The sequence below is a fragment of the Theropithecus gelada genome, chromosome 14 (genome assembly GCF_003255815.1).
Source record: "Theropithecus gelada isolate Dixy chromosome 14, Tgel_1.0, whole genome shotgun sequence".
In the NCBI taxonomy this organism is placed as follows: Eukaryota; Metazoa; Chordata; class Mammalia; order Primates; family Cercopithecidae; genus Theropithecus; species Theropithecus gelada.
Genome location: NC_037682.1, coordinates 109884939 through 109905019, shown reverse-complemented (window position 1 = coordinate 109905019; position 20081 = coordinate 109884939). Strand labels below are relative to the sequence as shown.

Sequence of the window (20081 nt, the reverse complement as noted above, 5' to 3'; positions counted from 1 at the left end):
CCAGTTACTTGGTGAGGCTGAGGTGGGAGGGTCGCTTGAGCCTGGGAGGGTGAGGCTCTAGTGAGGTGAGATCACGCCACTGCACTCCAGCCCGGTGACAGAGCAAGACCCTGTCTCAAAAAAATAGATAAATCCATAAATAGGCAGAGTCTTTCAGCACTCATTTCTATCTAATGCTGTACTAAAACAGTTAAGGGGCCCATTCGGTAGCTAATAAGCTACCATTTATTGCTTAATTCCTGACTTTTCTATAGTTATCATGGGGCAGACTGTCCAAAGAATAGGCAGGCTGGGGAAAATTCATGGTTACCACAGCACTTTGGGAGGCTGAGGCGGGTGGATCACTTGAACCCAGGAGTTCAAGACCAGCCTGGCCAACATGGTGAAACCCTGTCTCTACAAAAAATACAGAAATTAGTTGGGAGTGTTAGTGCATGCCTGTAGTCCCAGTTACTCCAGAGGCTGAGACAGGAGGATCACCTGAGCCCAGGCTGGAGTGCAGTGGTGTGATTTTGGCTCACTGCAACCTCTGCCTCCCAGGTTCAAGCAATTCTCCTGCTTCAGCCTCCCGAGTAGCTGGGACTACATGTGCGCACCACCATGCCCCACTAACTTTTTTGTATTTTAGTAGAGATGGGGTTTCACCATGTTGGCCAGGCTGGTCTCGAACTCCTGACCTCAAGTGATCTGCCTAGCTCGGCCTCCCAAAGTGCTGGGATTATAGGCATGAGCCACTGCACCCGGCCAGAAATTATTTTCTTAAGGCAGGAAGAGGTAAGGTAAAGTTAGCATTTCTTAACAGAATGTTTTGTTGTGAAATGTTTATATCCTAGCAATTGATACCAAAATGCCTTCCAACATATCAGTAAATCAATAATATGTGGTATCTATTGGGTGCAAAGTACTGTATTAGGTGCCTGGGAGAGAAAGATAGCAAACTAATGTATATCTGTGCTCTTGAGTCTGCTTTTTGGGACTGGCCTACCTGAGCAAATGTCTTGCAATGGTGGATCTATCCACAGTGACTCTGGAAGATGGCAGCACCACAGGGTCACACATCAGTGTGCTCATAATGGGATCCAGGAACTCATCACAGGCATCTGCATAGGTTTCCTCTTCCTGTTGTTGGAGGTCTGCAAGAGACTGAGTATACAACATCTAGTAGTTAAAGTGAATTCACAGTGCAGCTGAATTCAGCATGCTCAATGACAGAGTGAGACTCTGTCTCAAAAATAAAAAAACAGGTAATTAATAACCCTTGACAGTGATAGTGACACATGTGAGCTTCATTTTCTCAAAAACAAGCCAAGATAGATATTCTGAGAACAAATTAAGCATTGAGCCCCAACTCTGGACCTTTAAGTTGGCTCAGCTGCTGGCAGTCACACTGGAAATGGGTTGAAATGTTAGGAGGAAAAGAAATACATCACATACAACATCCATCTGGCAATAGTTCTGTTATAAATGCCATAATTCAAAAGGGGACGGAGAAGGGGAAGTGGAGGAGGGTATTGTTTGCATAATTAGAGTCACTCATGCAGCCTGTGTATGAAAAGCAGTTTTTGATTTTTGATACAAACAGGTATAGGAATTTTAAAGTTGTTTCAACATTTAATTCCTTCACAACTCGAGTTCCTCAGGGATCCACCTAGCTAAGCTCTAACCAAAGACGAAGTCCAACTCAATAAAGAAACTCAATGAAGGGAAGACTGACAGCAACAAGGTTGGTTTTCTATTAGACTTTTGTGCCATGATTTTTTTCCTTCTTCTTAACTGCTAACAGAGCTGTCATACTCTAACCAAAGGGATTTAGCTAAATACAATATAGTATTTTAATCTTTAAAATGTATGCATATTCCAATAGAAGCCAACTACCAACTACAAACATAGAGACAATGAAAATAAAAATTAGTGACTGAAAACTACTCATCTTGTATTTTTTCCAAAGAAGTTATTCTGTATTAATGCCCTAGGTTTTAAAATCTATTGGCAACTCTGTGCATAAACGTTTTCATAAAAACATCTTACATAAATGTGTACATTCTTCTCTTCTAGTTGAGGTTTCTTAAATTTCTTTTTTTCTTAAAATTTTTTTTTTTCTGAGATGGAATCTCGCTCTGTTGCCCAGGCTGGAGTGTGGTGGTGTGATCTTGGCTCACTGCAACCTCCGCCTCCCAGGTTCAAGTGATTCTCCTGCCTCAGCCTCCCATGTAGCTGGGATTACAGGTGCGCTCCACCACGCCCAGCTAATTTCTGTATTTTTACTAGAGACGGGGTTTCACCATGCTGGCCAGGCTGGTGTCAAACTCCTGACCTCAGGTGATCTGCCCACCCTGGCTTCCCAAAGTGCTGGGATTATAAGCATGAGCCACTGCACCCAGCTGATTTCTTAAATGTCTATTCTCACTCTCATGTTAACAAGAATAAAACTAAGAATATTATAGTTCTAAGTGACTGACCAAAAAGAACCATCTGTTTATATTTTCTCATGGCAATGCTCTTTTTCTCCCTGAAATACGGTAAAAATCAGCACAGCTGAGGCGACAATCTGATTTTTTGTGTGGATTTTTAGGAGATGGGGTCTTGCTATCTTGCCAAGGCTGGAGTGCAGTGGCTCTATCCACAGACATGATCATAGCACATCACAGCCTCAAACTCCTGGGCTTAAGCGATCCTCTAGCCTCAGCCTCTTATGTAGCTGGGACTACAGGCTTGAGCTACCGTGCCTGGCTGACAATGTGGTTCTTAATGAAATCAGCAAACAAATCCTCCTCTTCCTCACCTTGATTCTCTCTGCCAAGTTGCTGAAAGCCACAATCATATTCCCAGGCTTATTTATTTTCTTCAAGACTCGAACTGTCTGTGCAAAGAGAGTTGGGGAATAGGAACGTCCATCCTTGGGCACAGTGGCACAGAAATTCTCCTCATCCCTGGAAGGTCAGCATCAGAAAAAAACTGCTCACCAGAGGATAGGTCAATGGAAGAGACAATAGACAGGCTGCAGAACAAGTATTCTCACCACTTAAAAGCCATGAACATTCTTTTAATATATATATAATTTATATATTTAATATATATTTCTTATATATATACTTTTTGATATAGAAAGACTTTCTAGGAAGTCTATCAAGTATCATGTGACCTTAAAAGAATGCTACTTTTCCAAACAGTGGTACAACCAGTAAAGTTTATCTTTGCACAGATCAAAGCAGAATTTTGGAAATCTTAATGTCCCATGGGTCACTCAAAATCTTATTAGTTTTTAGAGACAGAGTCCTGCTGTGTTGCGCAGGCTGGTCTCAAACTCCTGGCCTTAAGCAATCCTCCCACTTCAGTCTCCCAAGTAGCTTGGATCACAGGCACACGACACCTTGCCCAGAAAAAATGTCCTTATTTAAAACTACAGAAGATCAACCAACTAGGAATGAATCATTTCTTTTCTATTTTCACATAATTACCAACCGGTCATTCTACTATCAAAACCCTAAATCAAAACATTAGCATCCCCTCTGGCTTGACAAATTTCAATCTCAGGTACCCAAGATTTAAGTAGATAGTGCAGATATCTGATACAAGCTGCTGGGGTTTGAAGTCAAATTCACTGAAGTCCTTGACTTTTAAGGCACCCATCTTGGGGCCAACCAGGTGTTGCAGGAAGTAGTTCAACATGGAGATGATGCGCTCAGCCAGGAAGGGATGCACAAAGAGTGACTTGATCTCTGGAAAAGAATCCAAAGTCTCTGAAAACTCAGTCCATTAGCACTCTTTTCCTTATTAAGTATAGTTTATTTGGAGACCTCTGGGGACTACTGTTATTTTATTTTTAAAATTTTTGAAGGAACTACTTTTTAAAAAACTAAGTAATTTATTTTCACTGCAGAAAATATAGACAAGCAAAAACCAAAACCAAACACAAAACAGAAAAGACAAAAACTACCACCTGGAAATAAACACGGTTAACATCTTGCTCTTTTAACATTTTGTCCTTCTAGCTTTTCTGTCCATATTTACACACACACACAGACATTTTTAAAACAAAAATGATCATATTTTACATATTCTGAAACTTACTGTTTTCAGTAACTATATTGCAAATACTTTACCATTTTATTAAGTGTATGTCCCTGTGCTGTCCAACATAGCAGCCCCTGGCCATATGTGGCTACTAAAATTAAAAATAAATAAAAAATCCATTCCTCAGACTAGTTAAGTATGGTTCTGGACAGCCCAGATTTATAGGATATTTTCACCATCACAGAAAGTTCTATAGAATAGGGGTGATTCACATAATCTTTTTAAAAAATGAGATAGGGTCTCACTATATTGCCCAGGCTGGTCTCAAACTCCTGGGCTCAAAGTGATCCTCCTGCCTCGGCTCCCAAAGTGTTAGAGGATTACAGGCGTGAGCCACTGTGCCCAGCTGTTTTACATCATTTTTTAAAAAAATTATGTTTTATTTTTTTCAGACAGGGTCTTGCTGTTGCCTAGGCTGGAATGCAGTGGCACAATCATGGCTCAAGGCAGTCTCAACCTCCTGGGCTCAAGTGATCCTCCTGCCTTGGCCTCCCAAAATGCTGAGATTACAGGTGTGAGCCACTGTAACCAGGCTGTTTTCCATCATTTTTTTCTTTTTTTTTTGAGACGAAGGCTCACTCTGTCACCCAGGCTGGAATGCAGTGGCGCGATCTCAGCTCACTGCAAGCTCCACCTCCTGGGTTCATGTCATTCTCCTGCCTCAGCCTCCCAAGTAGCTGGGACTACAGGCGCCCACCACCTCGCCCGGCTAGTTTTTCGTATTTTTTAGTACAGACGGGGTTTCACCGTGTTAGCCAGGATGGTCTCGATCTCCTGACGTCGTGATCCGCCCGCCTCAGCCTCCCAAAGTGCTGGGATCACAGGCTTGAGCCACCGCTCCCGGCCTGTTTTACATAATTTTTTATGGCTGACTTTTCCAGTTGTAACTGCACCATACGTTATTTATTTAACGTCTTTACCGGTGGACATTTTTACTATTTTCAGTTTTTTTCCTACACTTATCAATGAACTTCACTGTGGATACATCTTGTAGACTAATTGCTTCTTTTTTTTTTTTTTTTTGAGATAGAGTCTCACTCTGTTGTCCAGGCTGGAGAGCAGTGGCGTGATCTCTGCTCGTTGCAACCTCTGCCTCCTGGGTTCAAGCTATTCTCCTACCTCAGCCTCCCAAGTAGCTGGGACTACAGGCACGTGCTACCACACCTGGCTAATTTTTGTAATTTTAGTAGAGACAGGGTTTCACTATGTTGGCCAGGTTGGTCTCGAACTCCTGACCTCGTGATCCGCTTGCCTCGGCCTCCCAAAGTGCTGGGGTTACAGGCGTGAGCCACCGCGCCTGGCCTATCGCTTCTTCTTAACAAATCTGTAAGGAACTGCTATGTCATAGGGCATGAATTCCAAAAACTAAAAAAAAAAAATTTATACATGTCAAATTTAACAAGCCAGACAGTATCATAATGCTGTGTTTGGTTGGTACTGATAGTTGTTGATTTTTCAGTTTCAGTCTTTATCACAAATCCCTCGATATATAGTCAAATTTTTGGTTAAATAATTTAGTTATTAAAATTATGTAAATATTATTCACAGCAGAGCCATGTGCTGTCCTAATGAGTATATAGTTCCTTTTTAGTATAACTTTTTGCTTATTTGCTTATTTTCAGAGCCTCTTATCACTAAATTCTTTCCAAACTCTCCATTGGAATTTAAAACTCTCAACACGGTCATTTCTAGCTGCTGATTAATTTTTGGAAACATTCTTTCTGGATGTTTCTATCCTTTGCTCCAACCTGGACTGCTTGCTCTACAGGCCTGCTATGTAGTGGTCACACAAGCTCCTTTTACCATCATCCTGGGAATCTCCTTTGCGTCTCCCTTGTGTTGAATTCCACCTTCCTCCTCCTAGGTTTACTTTCCCTCAGAAATGTGTCTCCGCTTCAAATGACACTGTTGAAAGTGCAAAGCCATTTTGATACTTAAACTATGGTAACATTACCTGACTTCTCTGGGATATTTTAGGGTCTTCTTTTTACCATGATTTCCTAAAATTTCACAATGTTATACTTCAGTGTGGGTTTTAAAAAATTCTCTGTGCAGGGCCCTTGGCAAGCCCTTTCAATTTAGAGGCTATCTTTGAGTCTTGGGGATTTTTTGGTATCTTTGATGATAACTTCCTTCCCTCCATTTTTCTCTTTTGAGACTTCCTAGATCCATCCTTTGTTTCTTATCCTTTCTCTTTTAATTTCCATCTTTTTCCTTCTGTTCTATGTTCATAGAAGAGTTCCTTGAATTTATATCTTCTAACCCTTTTACTGAATATTTAACATTTCTGAGGTAAAAATTTCAATATCCAAGAGCTCTTTCTTATTCTTTAAATAATCTCTTTCATTGCCTCTTTGTTCTTGTTTTTTTGGTTGCTATATCTTCTCTTATCCCTCTGAGATTAAAAAGTTTTTTAAAAAAGTTTTTAGAAAGTTTTCACCTATTTGTTTTTCACATTAGAGGATTTCCTCAAATGGTGATTATTGTTATATCGTATTTAGCTGAGACATTAAAAATGATAATTTCAGTATATAATTAGTATAAAAATGGACAGATTTCACATTTTAACACTAAGTCTTGCAGTACATATTTTATACTTATAGCACATCTCAATTCAGACTAGCTACATTTTAAATCCTTGAAAGCCACATGTGGCAAGTGGCTACTGAATTGGACAGTGGAGCTATAGAGGGAGTAGAGATAAATGGCTGTTACATCCACCATATTTAACCAGGATTCAAGCATATTTCTCAGATTAACATACATATGTACGTGTGTGTGTATAGACACACAAATATTTATATGGCTAACTTGTCCTCCAGAAAGATTTTACCACCTTATGCTCTCTGGCAGCTGTGTGAGGGTGACCATTTCTTCATTCCCATGTCAATAATAGGCATTATCATTCTTTTTGAAACTTCTCAAGTGATTCGTTTCCCTCCCAGATGTGGAGGATACTGTCACCAGGGTCTGAATTCTTAGTTTCAGCTAGGCTGAACCCTCAAGTGAAGCAGATCTTGGCCATTACTTTTTTGGGGGAAAGCAGTACTTTGTATCCTTACCTGATGTGAGAAAGGCAAGGGTACCAATTGTTTCATTGGACATGATGTTATGGAAACGTGCCAGCTGTCCAAACATCTGTAGGCCGGCCTCCTTTTCCCGGCGGGCTTCTGGAGTCAGACTATCCCATTCACCTCGGTCCTTCTCAATTTGCTGAATCTTTATCTTGCTCAAATACTGCAGAAACCAGAGATGGGATGTATCAGAGAAGAAAGGTGCAGTTGAAGGGACGTGACATTTAGGAGGTCCTATTAAAAATCCAGTCAACTAAGCTGGGAAAACAAGGGATTATGTAAGAGACATGAGCCTTTATTTCTCAGCATAGGGCTGAAGCTCAAAAGAACTTTCAGGAAAAAAAGAAATTGTGGCTTCATACAGATTTGTTTCAGCTTGGGTACATTCACAGGTAATTCCCCTAGAAATAGTATATCATTATTAAATGGAAAGAAGGATGAAGAGTTTAATATATGAAACCCAGGCCAAGAAACAAAAAAACTAAAAAACCCCACACTATAGTGAAAAAACGATGACTCCTTCCTGAAAGATGAAAACAAATCCCCCCCTGCCAAATTCCTTACAAAAAAAATCAAAGCTCTATCAAATATGCAAGATGTGTGGAAGAACATAATTATTTAAAACTCTCTATTTCATGTCATCCTTCCTGTTGTAGCAAACAACTTGTTAAACTTAATCTCATGAAAATACCATCTGCTTCATACTTTGTGTCACACACCTCTTGCTTAAAAGGGTCTGTTTGTAACAGGACCTATTCTCACTTTTGAAGAAAACCTATCTTAAACCCTAAAGTGTAGGATTATGAAGAAATCAGATCAAACCTTTCTCACAAATTAAACACAAGCTACTCAGGGGACTGCTGATCACAACGAGGAGCTCATGATTGTCTAAAGGCTACCCTCAGGATTTACCTGCTTCATCTCCCTTTAGGTCAGTGCCCTGTCCATCCTCTACCCATCACAGGTAAGGGAAGTTTTGCTCTACAGATAGCAAAGTTTTTATGGGAGAAGTAAGCAGATCCTCCAGGGAAGGTTAAGGAAATAATACACTGAAGGAGCTGAGAGGCACCCAGCTGCATTTTATACTTTGTGAAACGTTTGTTTCACAATATAGCTAAGAATTTAGGAGGCAGTGGAAATATGAGAAATACTGACAACTTGGAGCCTTTATATGAAAAAATAACCCAAATCAGAGATTTTCTTTCAAGTAGTGGTGCAAAAATCAGAATCTTTTAGGAAAGTGGGTTAAAAGTCATTGTCTTAGTAAGATATTTTACTGACATGTTGGGATTAAAAGGGTTTCAATGACCAAAAGTTAGCTCCTTTGATTTCTTTCTTTCTGTAGTGCCGGCCTGATGAATTACTCCTGCCAATACAACGTAGTTTGGCTTCACCATATGGTATTTTCAACTCTGCCAAAATGTCCATCTCATGACGCTTCAATGACCCTTGATCTTGGTCTCTAATGGAATGAACTAGAAAGCTCTGTAATGGCAAGCTTGGTGGTACACTACTAACCACACATTTTTGGTGTTCCAGTCTGGTACTAGGGGCATAAGGACTGCTCTATATGATTAAAAGGTAAAATGTATGTACTGATGATGATTTGATGGTATGGGGCAGTTAAATCTTTTTTTCTCACCTGTATGGCTTCATCCAAAAGGAAGATGGCATCATTCATTAGCAGGTTAAGAAAGCGGAGGAAAAGTGGGGGATTCATGGCTTCTAAATTCTTAGAGGCATAGTCAGCCAAATCCTGTAAGTCCCAGCCCACAAGAAAACCATTTTAGTATTGAATTACAACTCATTGGGGCTTATATAAAGCAACAGGTTTCATCAGAAACTCTCTCACCTTAATGCTCTCCCGATAGGTATCTGTCGCCCACATGTATCTTAGGATAGGATACATGGGACGACGGTAATTAAACTTCTGTTCAAATTGATGGGGGTCTCCTGGAGTAAGGCAAGAGCAAAATATCAGCAAAGGTGGTGTCATAAGAGGAAGAGCTTATGCCTATGTGTAGTCATTTGCTTTGTAGCCATTTGCTTTTGAGTGTGTTAAGACTACTAACAAAATCTGCCCTGGAGTTTCTAGAGGTCTAAAGTTATGGCCAAGTGTTTGCTCATTTCCTTACTGACGAAGTAAAGGGGAGACAGAGATAAAGGATACCTTACTCTGCAAGAGACAAGTACCAAGCTATAAAATAAAAGTCAAGGGAAACAAATGCTTCCATATCCAAACATGAGTACTTCTCAGGCTTTGAGACAGGGTACTGTTTAAACAAACACAGGGGCTCAGGGTTACATAGAGAGGGAATGTTGCCCACTGGTGTTTTTTTTTTTTTTGAGAGGGATTTCTTGCTCTGTCATCCAGGCTGGGGTGCAGTGGTGCAATCTCAGCTCACTGCCACCTCCACCTCCCGAATTCAAGCGATTCTCATGCCTCTGCCTCCTGAGTAGCTGGGATTACAGGTACCCACCACCACGCCCCGGTAATTTTTGTATTTTTTGTAGAGATGGGGTTTCACCATGTTGGCCAGGCTGGTCTCAAACTCATGAGTTCAAGTGATCTGCCTACTTCGGCCTCCCAAAATGCTGGGATTACAAGCATGAACCACTCTGCCTGGCTGCCTGCTGGTATTCTTAATCGAACCATTAGACTATTGGAGAGTTAGATAGTCTGGTTAAGATAAAAGAATCTCTCAACCAGTACACTGCCTCTTTTTTTTTTTTTTTTTTTTTGAGACGGAGTCTCGCTCTGTAGCCCAGGCTAGAGTGCAGTGGCCGGATCTCAGCTCACTGCAAGCTCCGCCTCCCGGGTTCACGCCATTCTCCGGCCTCAGCCTCCCGAGTAGCTGGGACTACAGGCGCCCGCCACCTCGCCCGGCTAGTTTTTTGTATTTCTTAGTAGAGACGGGGTTTCACCGTGTTAGCCAGGATGGTCTCGATCTCCTGACCTCGTGATCCACCCGTCTCGGCCTCCCAAAGTGCTGGGATTACAGGCTTGAGCCACCGCGCCCGGCCTACACTGCCTCTTTATGCACTATTCTGTAATTTTAAGGCAGAGAAAAATAAAGACCCAGGTTTTAATCAAAAAGTCTAATTTGAGTCTGATTTGATGAAGCATCATAATAAGGGTGTTGGAATACATAGATTTCTTCAGGTGACACAGACCTGATTCTACCACTTGGTAGTGAATGTCATGACATGGACAAATAATTTGATCTTTTGGGCAGTCATGTCTTCATTTGTAAAACAGGGATAATTAAAAATAAATAAATAAATAAAACAGGGATAATAGAGTGAAACTTTTCAGATGGTGACAATGGGATAATGTTTAAAAAAAAACACTTATCATCAAGCCTGGCACATAGTAGGTATTCAATAGTAATGGCTTGACATTTCTTTGATATCCAAATACAGATCAAACTATGAAACTCCACTGGTATCAGCTTCTCAGTTCTGGGCTCAGCTTCATGACTGCTTTACCTGTAAATTCGATGTCCACAAAAACCTTGATTAGAGCCTCTGCAAGTTGGGGTGCATACTGAAAGTTGCAGAACACACGTTTCCGGTGGAACACACTGGATACCAAAGGATTTGGGGTCTGATCCAGGTGGGGCATCACTGCTTCCAACACCTCTGCTAGTTTGGCCCTCAGGTGGGGATTCTTCATTCTGCAAAATGGGAAAAAAGCAAGATGAGCAGATAAGCTTAACTCCAAATTTATGACGCTGTTCTCTCCACATAAGAATAAAAATCCACCCTAAACCATCATTATAGGAAAAAAAAAGATCCACTTCTGCAGTTTTAAGTTTGTCAGTTTCTTGGTGTGGGTGGAGGGTGGGAGGTGGTGATGCAGGGTACATCATTTAGCTCTTGAGTTGACAGCTTACCAACTATGAGGGTGAGCACTTAAGTTTTTGAATGCTTAGCCATTGTTTACTTCTCTGTAATAATGCATTATTTACTGCTTACTATTCTCTGACAGTTTCATGTGGAATAAATTTGCCTTTTCAAGCTTTCTGAGGGTAAAGACTAGAATATAATTATGCTACATTACCCATGACGCATACAGTGTATGCATAATACTTGTTGACTTATGACTTCTCATTAGGTATGCTCAGCTCAGTGAAGAATTGGCTTCTCTCTACTTATCACTGATACGGCTCAGGGAATTGTGGGTCATTCTCTTCATTGTGCAGCAAATCTTCACTTTTGTACACAGAGTTTCCATTTCCTTTAGCCTATGCATCAAAAAAATCAGGGAAGCAATTCTACAAGTCACAGTATCTTCCTTTGGAAAAGAGGTCTAGAAGCTATGAGTGAGAAAACTTGAAATGAGAAATAATATTGACTTAAGTTTACTGCTCATCCAACTCAGAATAGCAAGAACAAGCTTTATCATCATATAATTATTAGAAGAGCATTAGCACCTGGCTGCCACTGGTAAGTTTCTGGCATTATGTTAACTACTTTAACCATGGACTAGCAGTGGAATTCCCATAAGATACCTTATATGCAGGATTAAATTCTCTGTGGGCAAAGTTCATTGTTTATTATACCTCTCAACAGTGGGGTTTCTGGCTACCCATATGGATGGTCAGGTGATTCATTAATGTTACCATAACTTCTGAAGGCAACCCCTTATGATTCAGGCTTGTTTATTTCTTGGTTTAGAAGTCTTCTGAATGTTTTACAGCCTAAACAGTGACAGAACCAAGCTTACAGCACTTCACCTTTCTATGCTTCCAGTGAAAATGGTGATAAAGTGAAGGACATGCTCCAGGGAATCTGCTGATGTCTCCAAAATGTCATCGGCAAAGCGGCGGAGAAAAATGAGAAAATCACCCAGGTTATCTGCAAAAAATTCTGAAAAAGAAAGTATTCACTGGAATTAGCCAAACATCTGTATATTTGTACTAATAAACAACACTTAAATTCCTTTCACCCTACTTAATGAAGGTTAAAAAAAAAAACTAAATGTTTTGTTGGTACTAGAGATGGTAATAAGTCAATAAATGTAAAATCTCCTTTAAATGTAAGTCAATTTAAATTTTTATTCAAGTAAATATATGAACAGTAATGACACAAAATGTTAACACACCAGTATACTAATATATACATTTTTAGTCTCAAGGTTAACTGTGGTTTAAACCCTTCAGATGTGTGAGGACGCCCTAATAAAGATTAACATGTTAGGTGATGGTGGTAGCCAGACTCCAGGATGGTCCTCCAATGATCACTGCTTTTTGGTTCATGACCTTATGCAGTCCCCTCCCATATTCACTCTTTCAGAGTAGAAGATAAACTCTGAGGCATACAGCAGATGTGATGCTATGTCATTTCCAAGATTAGGGTATAAAAGCTTACAGTCTCCATTTTGGTCACTTGCTCCAGGGGAAGCCAGCTGCCATATCATGAGTAGTATTTAGAAGACACATACATGGCCTAGAAAAGAGGCTGCTGGTCAATAGCACAAGCAACTGAGGCCTGTCAACAACCACATGACTGGGCTTGTAAGTGGATCCTCCAGCCCTAGCAGAGTCCTCAGATTCCTAAGGCCCTGACAGCTTGGCTACATAACTTCCTGAGGAACTCTGAGTCAGAATCACGCAGCTGAGTAAGCTGTTTGCAGTGTTGTTGTTGCTATTTTGTTTATTATTATTATTTTTGAGACAGGGTCCTGCTCTGTCACCCAGGCTGGAGTGCAGTAGTGCAATTATGGCTCACTGTGGCCTCAACTTCCTGGGCTCAAGCCATTCTCTCACTTCAGCCCCCTGAGTAGCTGGAACTACAAGTGTGCACCACCATGCCTGGCTAATTTTTTAGTTTTTGTAGAGATAGGGTCTCCCTATGTTGCCCAGGCCAATCCTGAACTCCTGGGCTCAAGTAATCATCCTGCTTCGGCCTCCCAAAGTGCTGGGATTACAGGCATGCACCATCATACCTGGTCTGTAGTTTTAAGCTGCTATGTTTTGGGGTAATCTGTTACACAGAATGATATGACCAATACAATGGTTAAGAACACATAACCTGATTAGATTGGCAACACCTGCCCACCCCTCAATGACTCACTGACACACACACACACTCAAACACACACACACACACAAGCTCTCTCTCTCTTTCCCTTCTGAGTTAACCAGTAGGAGCTAATTTTTTTTCTACAAAAAGCACAGGAAAGGTTAGATGAATGTGCAAGTTGAACAAATATTAATGATAGAAACTAATAGCTCTGAAAACTCTGATTACACTTAATCCTTTGAAGATGATTTTCTGATATGCACAGCAGTGGGGACACAAGGTTGAGGAACAAATTGTTAGTCACCCAATACTTTGACCAGTAGATATTATCTAAGTTTGAGTTGTTTCTCCGAAAGCAACTGAATGATAATGAAGAAAGGGTATTTTGAGGATTAAACTTCCAAACTGACCCAGTTAAACTCAGAAGGCTATAAATAGGACATTCCCAAGGGAAAGCCTGCTTACCTGGCACATAAGCCAAAGAGCTGTAGCCATCTGGCAAAGGAAAGGTTAGCTCTATTGGTTGTGAGCCCTCATTGCCTATGGCCAGTTGAACCAGTAGAACAGCCATGGACACCTGCAAGTTTAGGCAGTTTTGTAGCATTTGTGGCTCTGTCATGGCAGTCTTGGTAGAAAGATAGATGGTCATCAATCGTTCAAACTGCTCACGAAGATTGTCAGCAGCAGGGCTAGAACTCTGCTGAGCATCCCGCCAGGCAACCTGCAGCCGATGCAGATTTTGGTTGATTTTTACCATCTGATCATGCAACCTGCCCCCAAGAAAGCAGAAGAGATCGGGTCAGGGAAAACAGAAAGTCACACACACACACAAAAACCAAACAAAAAACCAAAAAAAACCACCTCAATTATTTATCTAGTCTTCTCTTTAAGGATAGTAGGGAGTTGCAGTTGCAATGACACAGAGGGCACTCACAAAAGTTTTTGACAGGACACAGGCAGGGTGCACAGCAATGGGAAAATGTTGCCAAGTATTCAACATAATCGAAGCTAATTGCAAATAGTTAGCAGCCTTCAGCTGAAATGCACTATCCAAAGAAAGGCAGCTTGGTTGAGTAGGGTGTAGAATGGGCTGTTACTACATAAAATAAATAATTATTAGGCAAAGTACAAGAAGCCCAGCAGGATAGTTTTACATCACATGAGGGCAATGATCATACTTTGATGCAATGATCATACTTTGATGGGGTTATATGGATAGTCTTTCTTCGGTTAGTAGAAAACTAAGCTGGTGAAAAGGGACTCTAGATTAATAACGACCACATATAAACTAGTAGCCACCTGAGATGCAATCTAAGAGCAGCTTCCAGCACTCTGTTGTTCAATATTAAATTAAATTATTCTTCAGAAAAGGTCAGCCTAATATTCTCTACTGAAAGGAAGACACATAATTCAAAGTTACGGATAATGGTCCAAAATCATTTCCTTTGGCTCTGTAGATAATGTCTTGGCTAGTTAATATTGGGAAACTAGATGATATTCATTTTTTGTTTGAACCTAGGCAGTTGAGCAGGTTAAGCACATGCTGAACTTTTATCTACTGTCTTATTTAGAATGTCTATGATGGAGATTTCTCTCTAAAGATATAATTTCATTCCTCCAGCAATGTGTTGACTGGGTAGTTTTGAAAAATGCTCTGCATCAATTCAGGTATCTTGAGAAGGTATTAAAAATTGCTATTCCTAGTGTCCCTTTCTATGACTGCGTTGCTGTTTTCTCCCTCTACTTATACCTGTCATAATCAGCTAAATCAGAGGAAAACAAATTACAGAATAATGAACAGCCAGAACCAGAACTGTTTTTGGAAGTCATACATTCTAGTTCTAAAATCTTCACATTTCTAGAATCTTCTTTATCTAATGTCTTTTGTGGTCCTATTGATCTCATCAGACTCCCTTATAAACATTTCCATAATTTTTGCCATTTTTGTCTCTCTGTAGAGTTAAAACTTGGTCTTTTTTTTTTTAAAAATTAATTATTTTTTTTTGAGATAGATTTCCATTCTGTTGTCCAGGCTGGAGTGCAGTGCCACGATCTCGGCTCACTGCAACTTCCGCCTCCCAGGTTCAAGCAATTCTCCTTCTTCAACCCTAACCCTAACCCCAACCCTCCTGAGTAGCTGGGACTACAGGCACGTGCCACCAAGCCAGGCTAATTTTTTGCATTTTTAGTAGAGATGGGGTTTCACTGTGTTAGCCAGGATGGTCTTAATCTCCTGACCTTGTGATCTGCCTGCCTCAGCCTCCCAAAGTGTTGGGATTACAGGTGTGAGCCACTGCGCCTGGCCAAACTTCATCTTTTATCACCAGGAGTAGTAATGAAATTTTTTTTTTTTTTTTGAGACAGGGTTTCACTATGTTGCCCAGGCTGGAGCGCAGTGGTGCAATCTCAGCTCACTGCAGTCTCAACATTCCGGGCTCAAGAGATCCTCCCACCTCAGCCTCGTGATTAGCTGACACTACAGGCACATGCCACCATGCCCAGCTAATTCTTGTATATTTTGTAGAGACGGGGTTTTGCCATGTTGCCCAGGCTGCTCTCAAACTCCTGGGCTCAAGTGATCGGCCTGCCTTGGCCTCCCCAAGTGCTAAGGATTACAGGCATGAGCCACCACACCTGGCCAGTAATGAAAATTTAAGAGCAGAAAGTGCAATATAAAATGAAAACAATTCCACTTTCCCAGATCATAACAGAAAGACAGCAATTTAATTTTTAAAGTTTAACAGGTCAAAAGTTAAAAACAGGTCAGGCACAGTGGCTTATGCCTGTAATCCCAGCACTTTGGGAGGCCAAGGTGGGTGGATCACCTGAGGTCAGGAGTTCGAGACCAGCCCGGCCAACACGGCGAAACCCCATCTCTACTAAAAAAATACAAAATCAGCTGGGCATGGTGGTGCATGCCTGTAATCCCAGCTACTTGGGAGGATGAGGCAGAAGAATTGCTTGAACCCAGGAGGTGGAGGTTGCAGTGAGCAGAGAATGCGCCACTGTACTCCAACCAAGGTGACAAGAGCGAAAATCCATCTCAACAACAATAAAAGTTAAAAACAAATTTAAGAAATCTGGACAAAGCTGATTCATGAAACACAAATAAATTCATACAATGCCCCTTTTCTATTAGATTTTAATGTAAGCCTTTAGAATAAGCTCAGATTATATCTCTAAGACTCTCCCTCTCTCTCTTTTTTTTTTTTAAGAGACAGGTTATCACTCTGTCACCCAGGATGGAGTACAGTTGCACGATCATAGCTCACTGTGGCCTCCAACTCCTTGGCTAGAGCAATCCTCCTGCCTCAGCCTCTGGAGCAGCTAGGACTACAAGCATATGCCACCATGCCTGGCGATTTTTTTTTTTTTTTGGTAGAGATGGGGGTCTTTCTTGCCCAGGTTAGTGGTCTTAAACTTCTGGCCTCAAGCAATCCTTCTGCCTTGGCCTCCCAAAATGCTGAGATTAAAGATGTGAGCTTCTGTGCCTGGCCAAAGACTCAATTTCTACCTTCTGGTTATCAACACAACTCAACTGTTTTTTCCTAATGACATCAGAGGAGTTACCTGTGAAATCCCAAGTACAAGGTATACTCTGTCAGGGCAAGGTTCTCTGTTACAAGGTTGTAGTTCTGTGGAAACTTTGGCTCCTGCACAGCTGGGATCAAACAGGTTTCTTTGTCCAAACCTCAAAGAGGTTAAAAAAAAAAAAAAGACAAAACAAGGGTAAATGTCTTGTCACAGACATCCATCTTGGTCTCCAGTCTCCTCTTACACTCATTCAATTTCCATACTGTTAGCAGTGGTATCTTCTTAAAAACATTTCTTGTCATATTAGTTCTTTGTCTAAATATATCTTTTGGCTTCTCACCGTCTACAGAAATACAGTTAAATCTTTTTCACTTGACCATGAAATCACCAAAAATTAAAAGGAATAATACTATAGATTGTTTCAAGTGATAGGCAATAGATCATTTGTATTTATTTTGTGTTTTTCTGAATTTGATTATTTGCTTTTGAGCAGTTATCATGTTTACAATTAGAATTATAAAACTGGAATGAAATATACCAAAATTAAGAGTGATTTCACTTAGAGTGGTAGGATTATGAGTCATTTATTTTCTTTTCATTTCTCTGTACTGTTTTCTCCAATCCAGCCCCAACTATCTTCCTCCCTTGACCCATTTCCTCCCCAACTGAACCCCATCTACCCCTTGCCCTAGCCACATTGAGCCTCTCACCATTTCTTAGTCAAGACTTTCCATAGTTTTATACCTTTACACTCGCTTTTCTCTCTGTATAAAGGGATCCTCTTGCTTCTTTGCCTGGTAAAACCTAACTTGTCTCTCAAGACTCAGCTACGAAGACCTCCAACTTCTGCAGAATTGTTTACTCCCTCCTCTGTGCTCACACAGCTTAGCCCTATACCATATTATAATTATCTGTTAATATATATGCCTTCTGGAGCCTGAGTTCAAAAAGGATGAGGACTCTGCTTTATTCGTTTTTATGATGTATGAATGAATGAACATGCAAGGCTGCCAAATCCAGAGAGAAGGTCTCACTAAAGTACAACATTTAAAAGCTACCAGGTGTTTTTTTTCTCTTCTCAAAAATCTGTCTTTAAAAAATTCTGGCCGGGCACAGTGGCTCACGCCTGTAATCCCAGCACTTTGAGAGGCTGAGGCGGGTGGATCATGAGGTCAAGAGATCAAGACTATCCTGGCCAACATGGTGAAACCCCATCTCTAATAAAAACACAAAACATTAGCTGGGCGTGGTGGCACGCACCTGTAGTCCCAGCTACTCAGAAGGCTGAGGCAGGAGAATTGCTTGAACACGGGAGACAGAGATTGCAGTGAGCCGAGATAGCGCCACTGCACTATAGCCTGAGTGACAGAGTGAGACTCTATCTCAAAAAAAAAAAAATCTAAATAACTCTTGTTTCTGCCTCATCTTTTTTTGAGAAAGGAACTCCGTGGGAAAGGATAAGGGAGTGAATGCTTTACACATTATATACACACACACACACACACACACGGTTTTGAGAAGCCTGGTTCTCCCCTACCTCTCATGTGTACATTTTTAATTTTTCGTTCTTCATCATTCAACTCCTTGAGGGCACAGTATGTGGGATTAAAGGTGAGGAGCCGAGAGGATCTGGGTTTGCAAAATGGCTGGCATAGCTTCAGGAGAGCAGCACCCAGATTCAGAAAGAAGGCATCCGAGGCATACATTTGGAAAAAGATTTCTGGCATCTGATTGGCCCAAATCTTGGTGCGGCCTGCATTTGCATGCAAACAGTTTCCAAGCCAGGACAAGATACAGTGTTTGGTTTCTGGAGAGAGCTGGAGTAAGTTCTTCAGCATCTGGTAGATCTTTTCGTGGAACTGAGCCATGAACTGTTCAACCAGAAAACACAACCACAGAACGTTCCAGTTTCACAATCCTAGTATTTTTTATTCCCAAACCTTAGCAATTGGCAGTTTCTAAAAATATGCTAATCCTAATCTTTCCCCTCACTCTCTGCGCCTTATCCCCTAATTTGATTTTAAAATATATTTCTGGGCACTTATAAGAGATTTTCTGATCAGCTGCCGAACCGTAGATGGCATTACATAGTATTAGAGCATAGGTCTGTAAATTTTTTCTGCAAAGGGCTAGACGATAAAGATTTCTGGCATTACTTACCGTACAGTGTCTGAGGCAATTATTCAACTCTATCACTGTAGCATGAATTCAAACCACAAACAATACATATACTAATGGGCATGACTATGTTCAATAAAACTTTATTTATAAAAACAGGCGGCAGGCCAGATTTGGCCACTGCTAGTTTGCCATGCCCTGCCTTAGAGAGTTGTAATGATTAATGAATAGGAGACTTAAACTAATAAATAAGAAACTTAAATCCCCAATTCAATCATTTAAATGCCTCATGTTGGCCAGACCTCTACTATAATTTATGTGAAGAAGCCCAAATAGAGAGGGCATAGGTTAGACAGGAAAAGGCAGAAAAACTGGGTTTATAAGCTAGAGTTCAGTCAAAAGGTTTTCAGAGCTAAAGGTATAGCTCAGTGAGAAAAATGAGGGTTGCAGGGAAGTAGCTGTAGCAGTGCTACAGCAAAGGGTAAGGAGTAGCAGCAGCTCATTCTTAACCCACACAAAGGTTTATCCTCTGCTCTTAGCATGCTAAAAGGAGGGCATTTTTTTTTTTTTTTTTGAGACAGAGTCTCATTCTGTCATCCAGGCTGGAGCGCGATGATGCAATCATGGCTTCCTGAAGTCTTGACCTCCCAGGCTCAAGTGATCCTCCCACCTCAGCCTCCTGAGTAGCTGGGATGACAGATGCTTGCCACCATGCCCAGCTAAGTTTTGTATTTTTTTGTAGAGATGGGGGTCTCACTGTGTTGCCCAGGCTGGTTTCAAATTGAACTCCTGGGCTCAAGTGATCCTCCCATCTTGGCCTCCAAAGTGCTGGGATTACAGGCTTGAGCTACCACGCCCAGCTTTAATTTATTTATGTGATGTAAAAGCCAACTAGATCAATTTGCTTTCCCAGAGAGGCTTGAGCGGCCTTATCTGTATCTGCTTTCTGAGAAAAGTATTTTAAGGTCGGGGGCTGGGATGCCCTGGTAAACAGTTCCACCTGATGGATGTTGGCCTCCTGTACTTTGATCTCCTGGGGGCTGGAACGAGATGGATTCAAAAAGTAGCCATGATTTTCTACAACACCCGGAGTCTTTAATAAGCAGGAGATATTCAGAATTACTCCCAGCAAGGTCTTCTGGTACATTTGCCCATTGGTAGGGTCCTTGGGCTGAATGTATTCTACAAAAACCTGTAAGAGAAGACAAGTCCTGCTTATTCGTCTGCATGGTGAGATAAGGTGATGGGGTGGGA

The 20081-nt window shown here is 41.1% G+C and overlaps 1 protein-coding gene across 3 annotated transcripts in view; it reads right to left on the bottom strand.

The window, feature by feature from the left end:
- The window catches only part of UBE4A (ubiquitination factor E4A), a 40271-nt gene that overhangs the window by 5134 nt on the left and 15056 nt on the right, over positions 1-20081 (bottom strand). For all 3 annotated transcript variants that reach the window (XM_025355764.1, XM_025355766.1, XM_025355765.1), the window contains 12 exons: positions 19828-20019; positions 18247-18580; positions 16746-16866; positions 13641-13945; positions 11888-12020; positions 10638-10825; positions 9001-9101; positions 8791-8904; positions 7137-7311; positions 3539-3719; positions 2783-2930; positions 986-1143 (listed from right to left, as the gene is read on the bottom strand). In XM_025355764.1, coding sequence (XP_025211549.1) covers positions 986-1143; positions 2783-2930; positions 3539-3719; positions 7137-7311; positions 8791-8904; positions 9001-9101; positions 10638-10825; positions 11888-12020; positions 13641-13945; positions 16746-16866; positions 18247-18580; positions 19828-20019 — 2150 coding nt within the window. The remainder of the gene's footprint in view (positions 1-985; positions 1144-2782; positions 2931-3538; positions 3720-7136; positions 7312-8790; positions 8905-9000; positions 9102-10637; positions 10826-11887; positions 12021-13640; positions 13946-16745; positions 16867-18246; positions 18581-19827; positions 20020-20081) is intronic.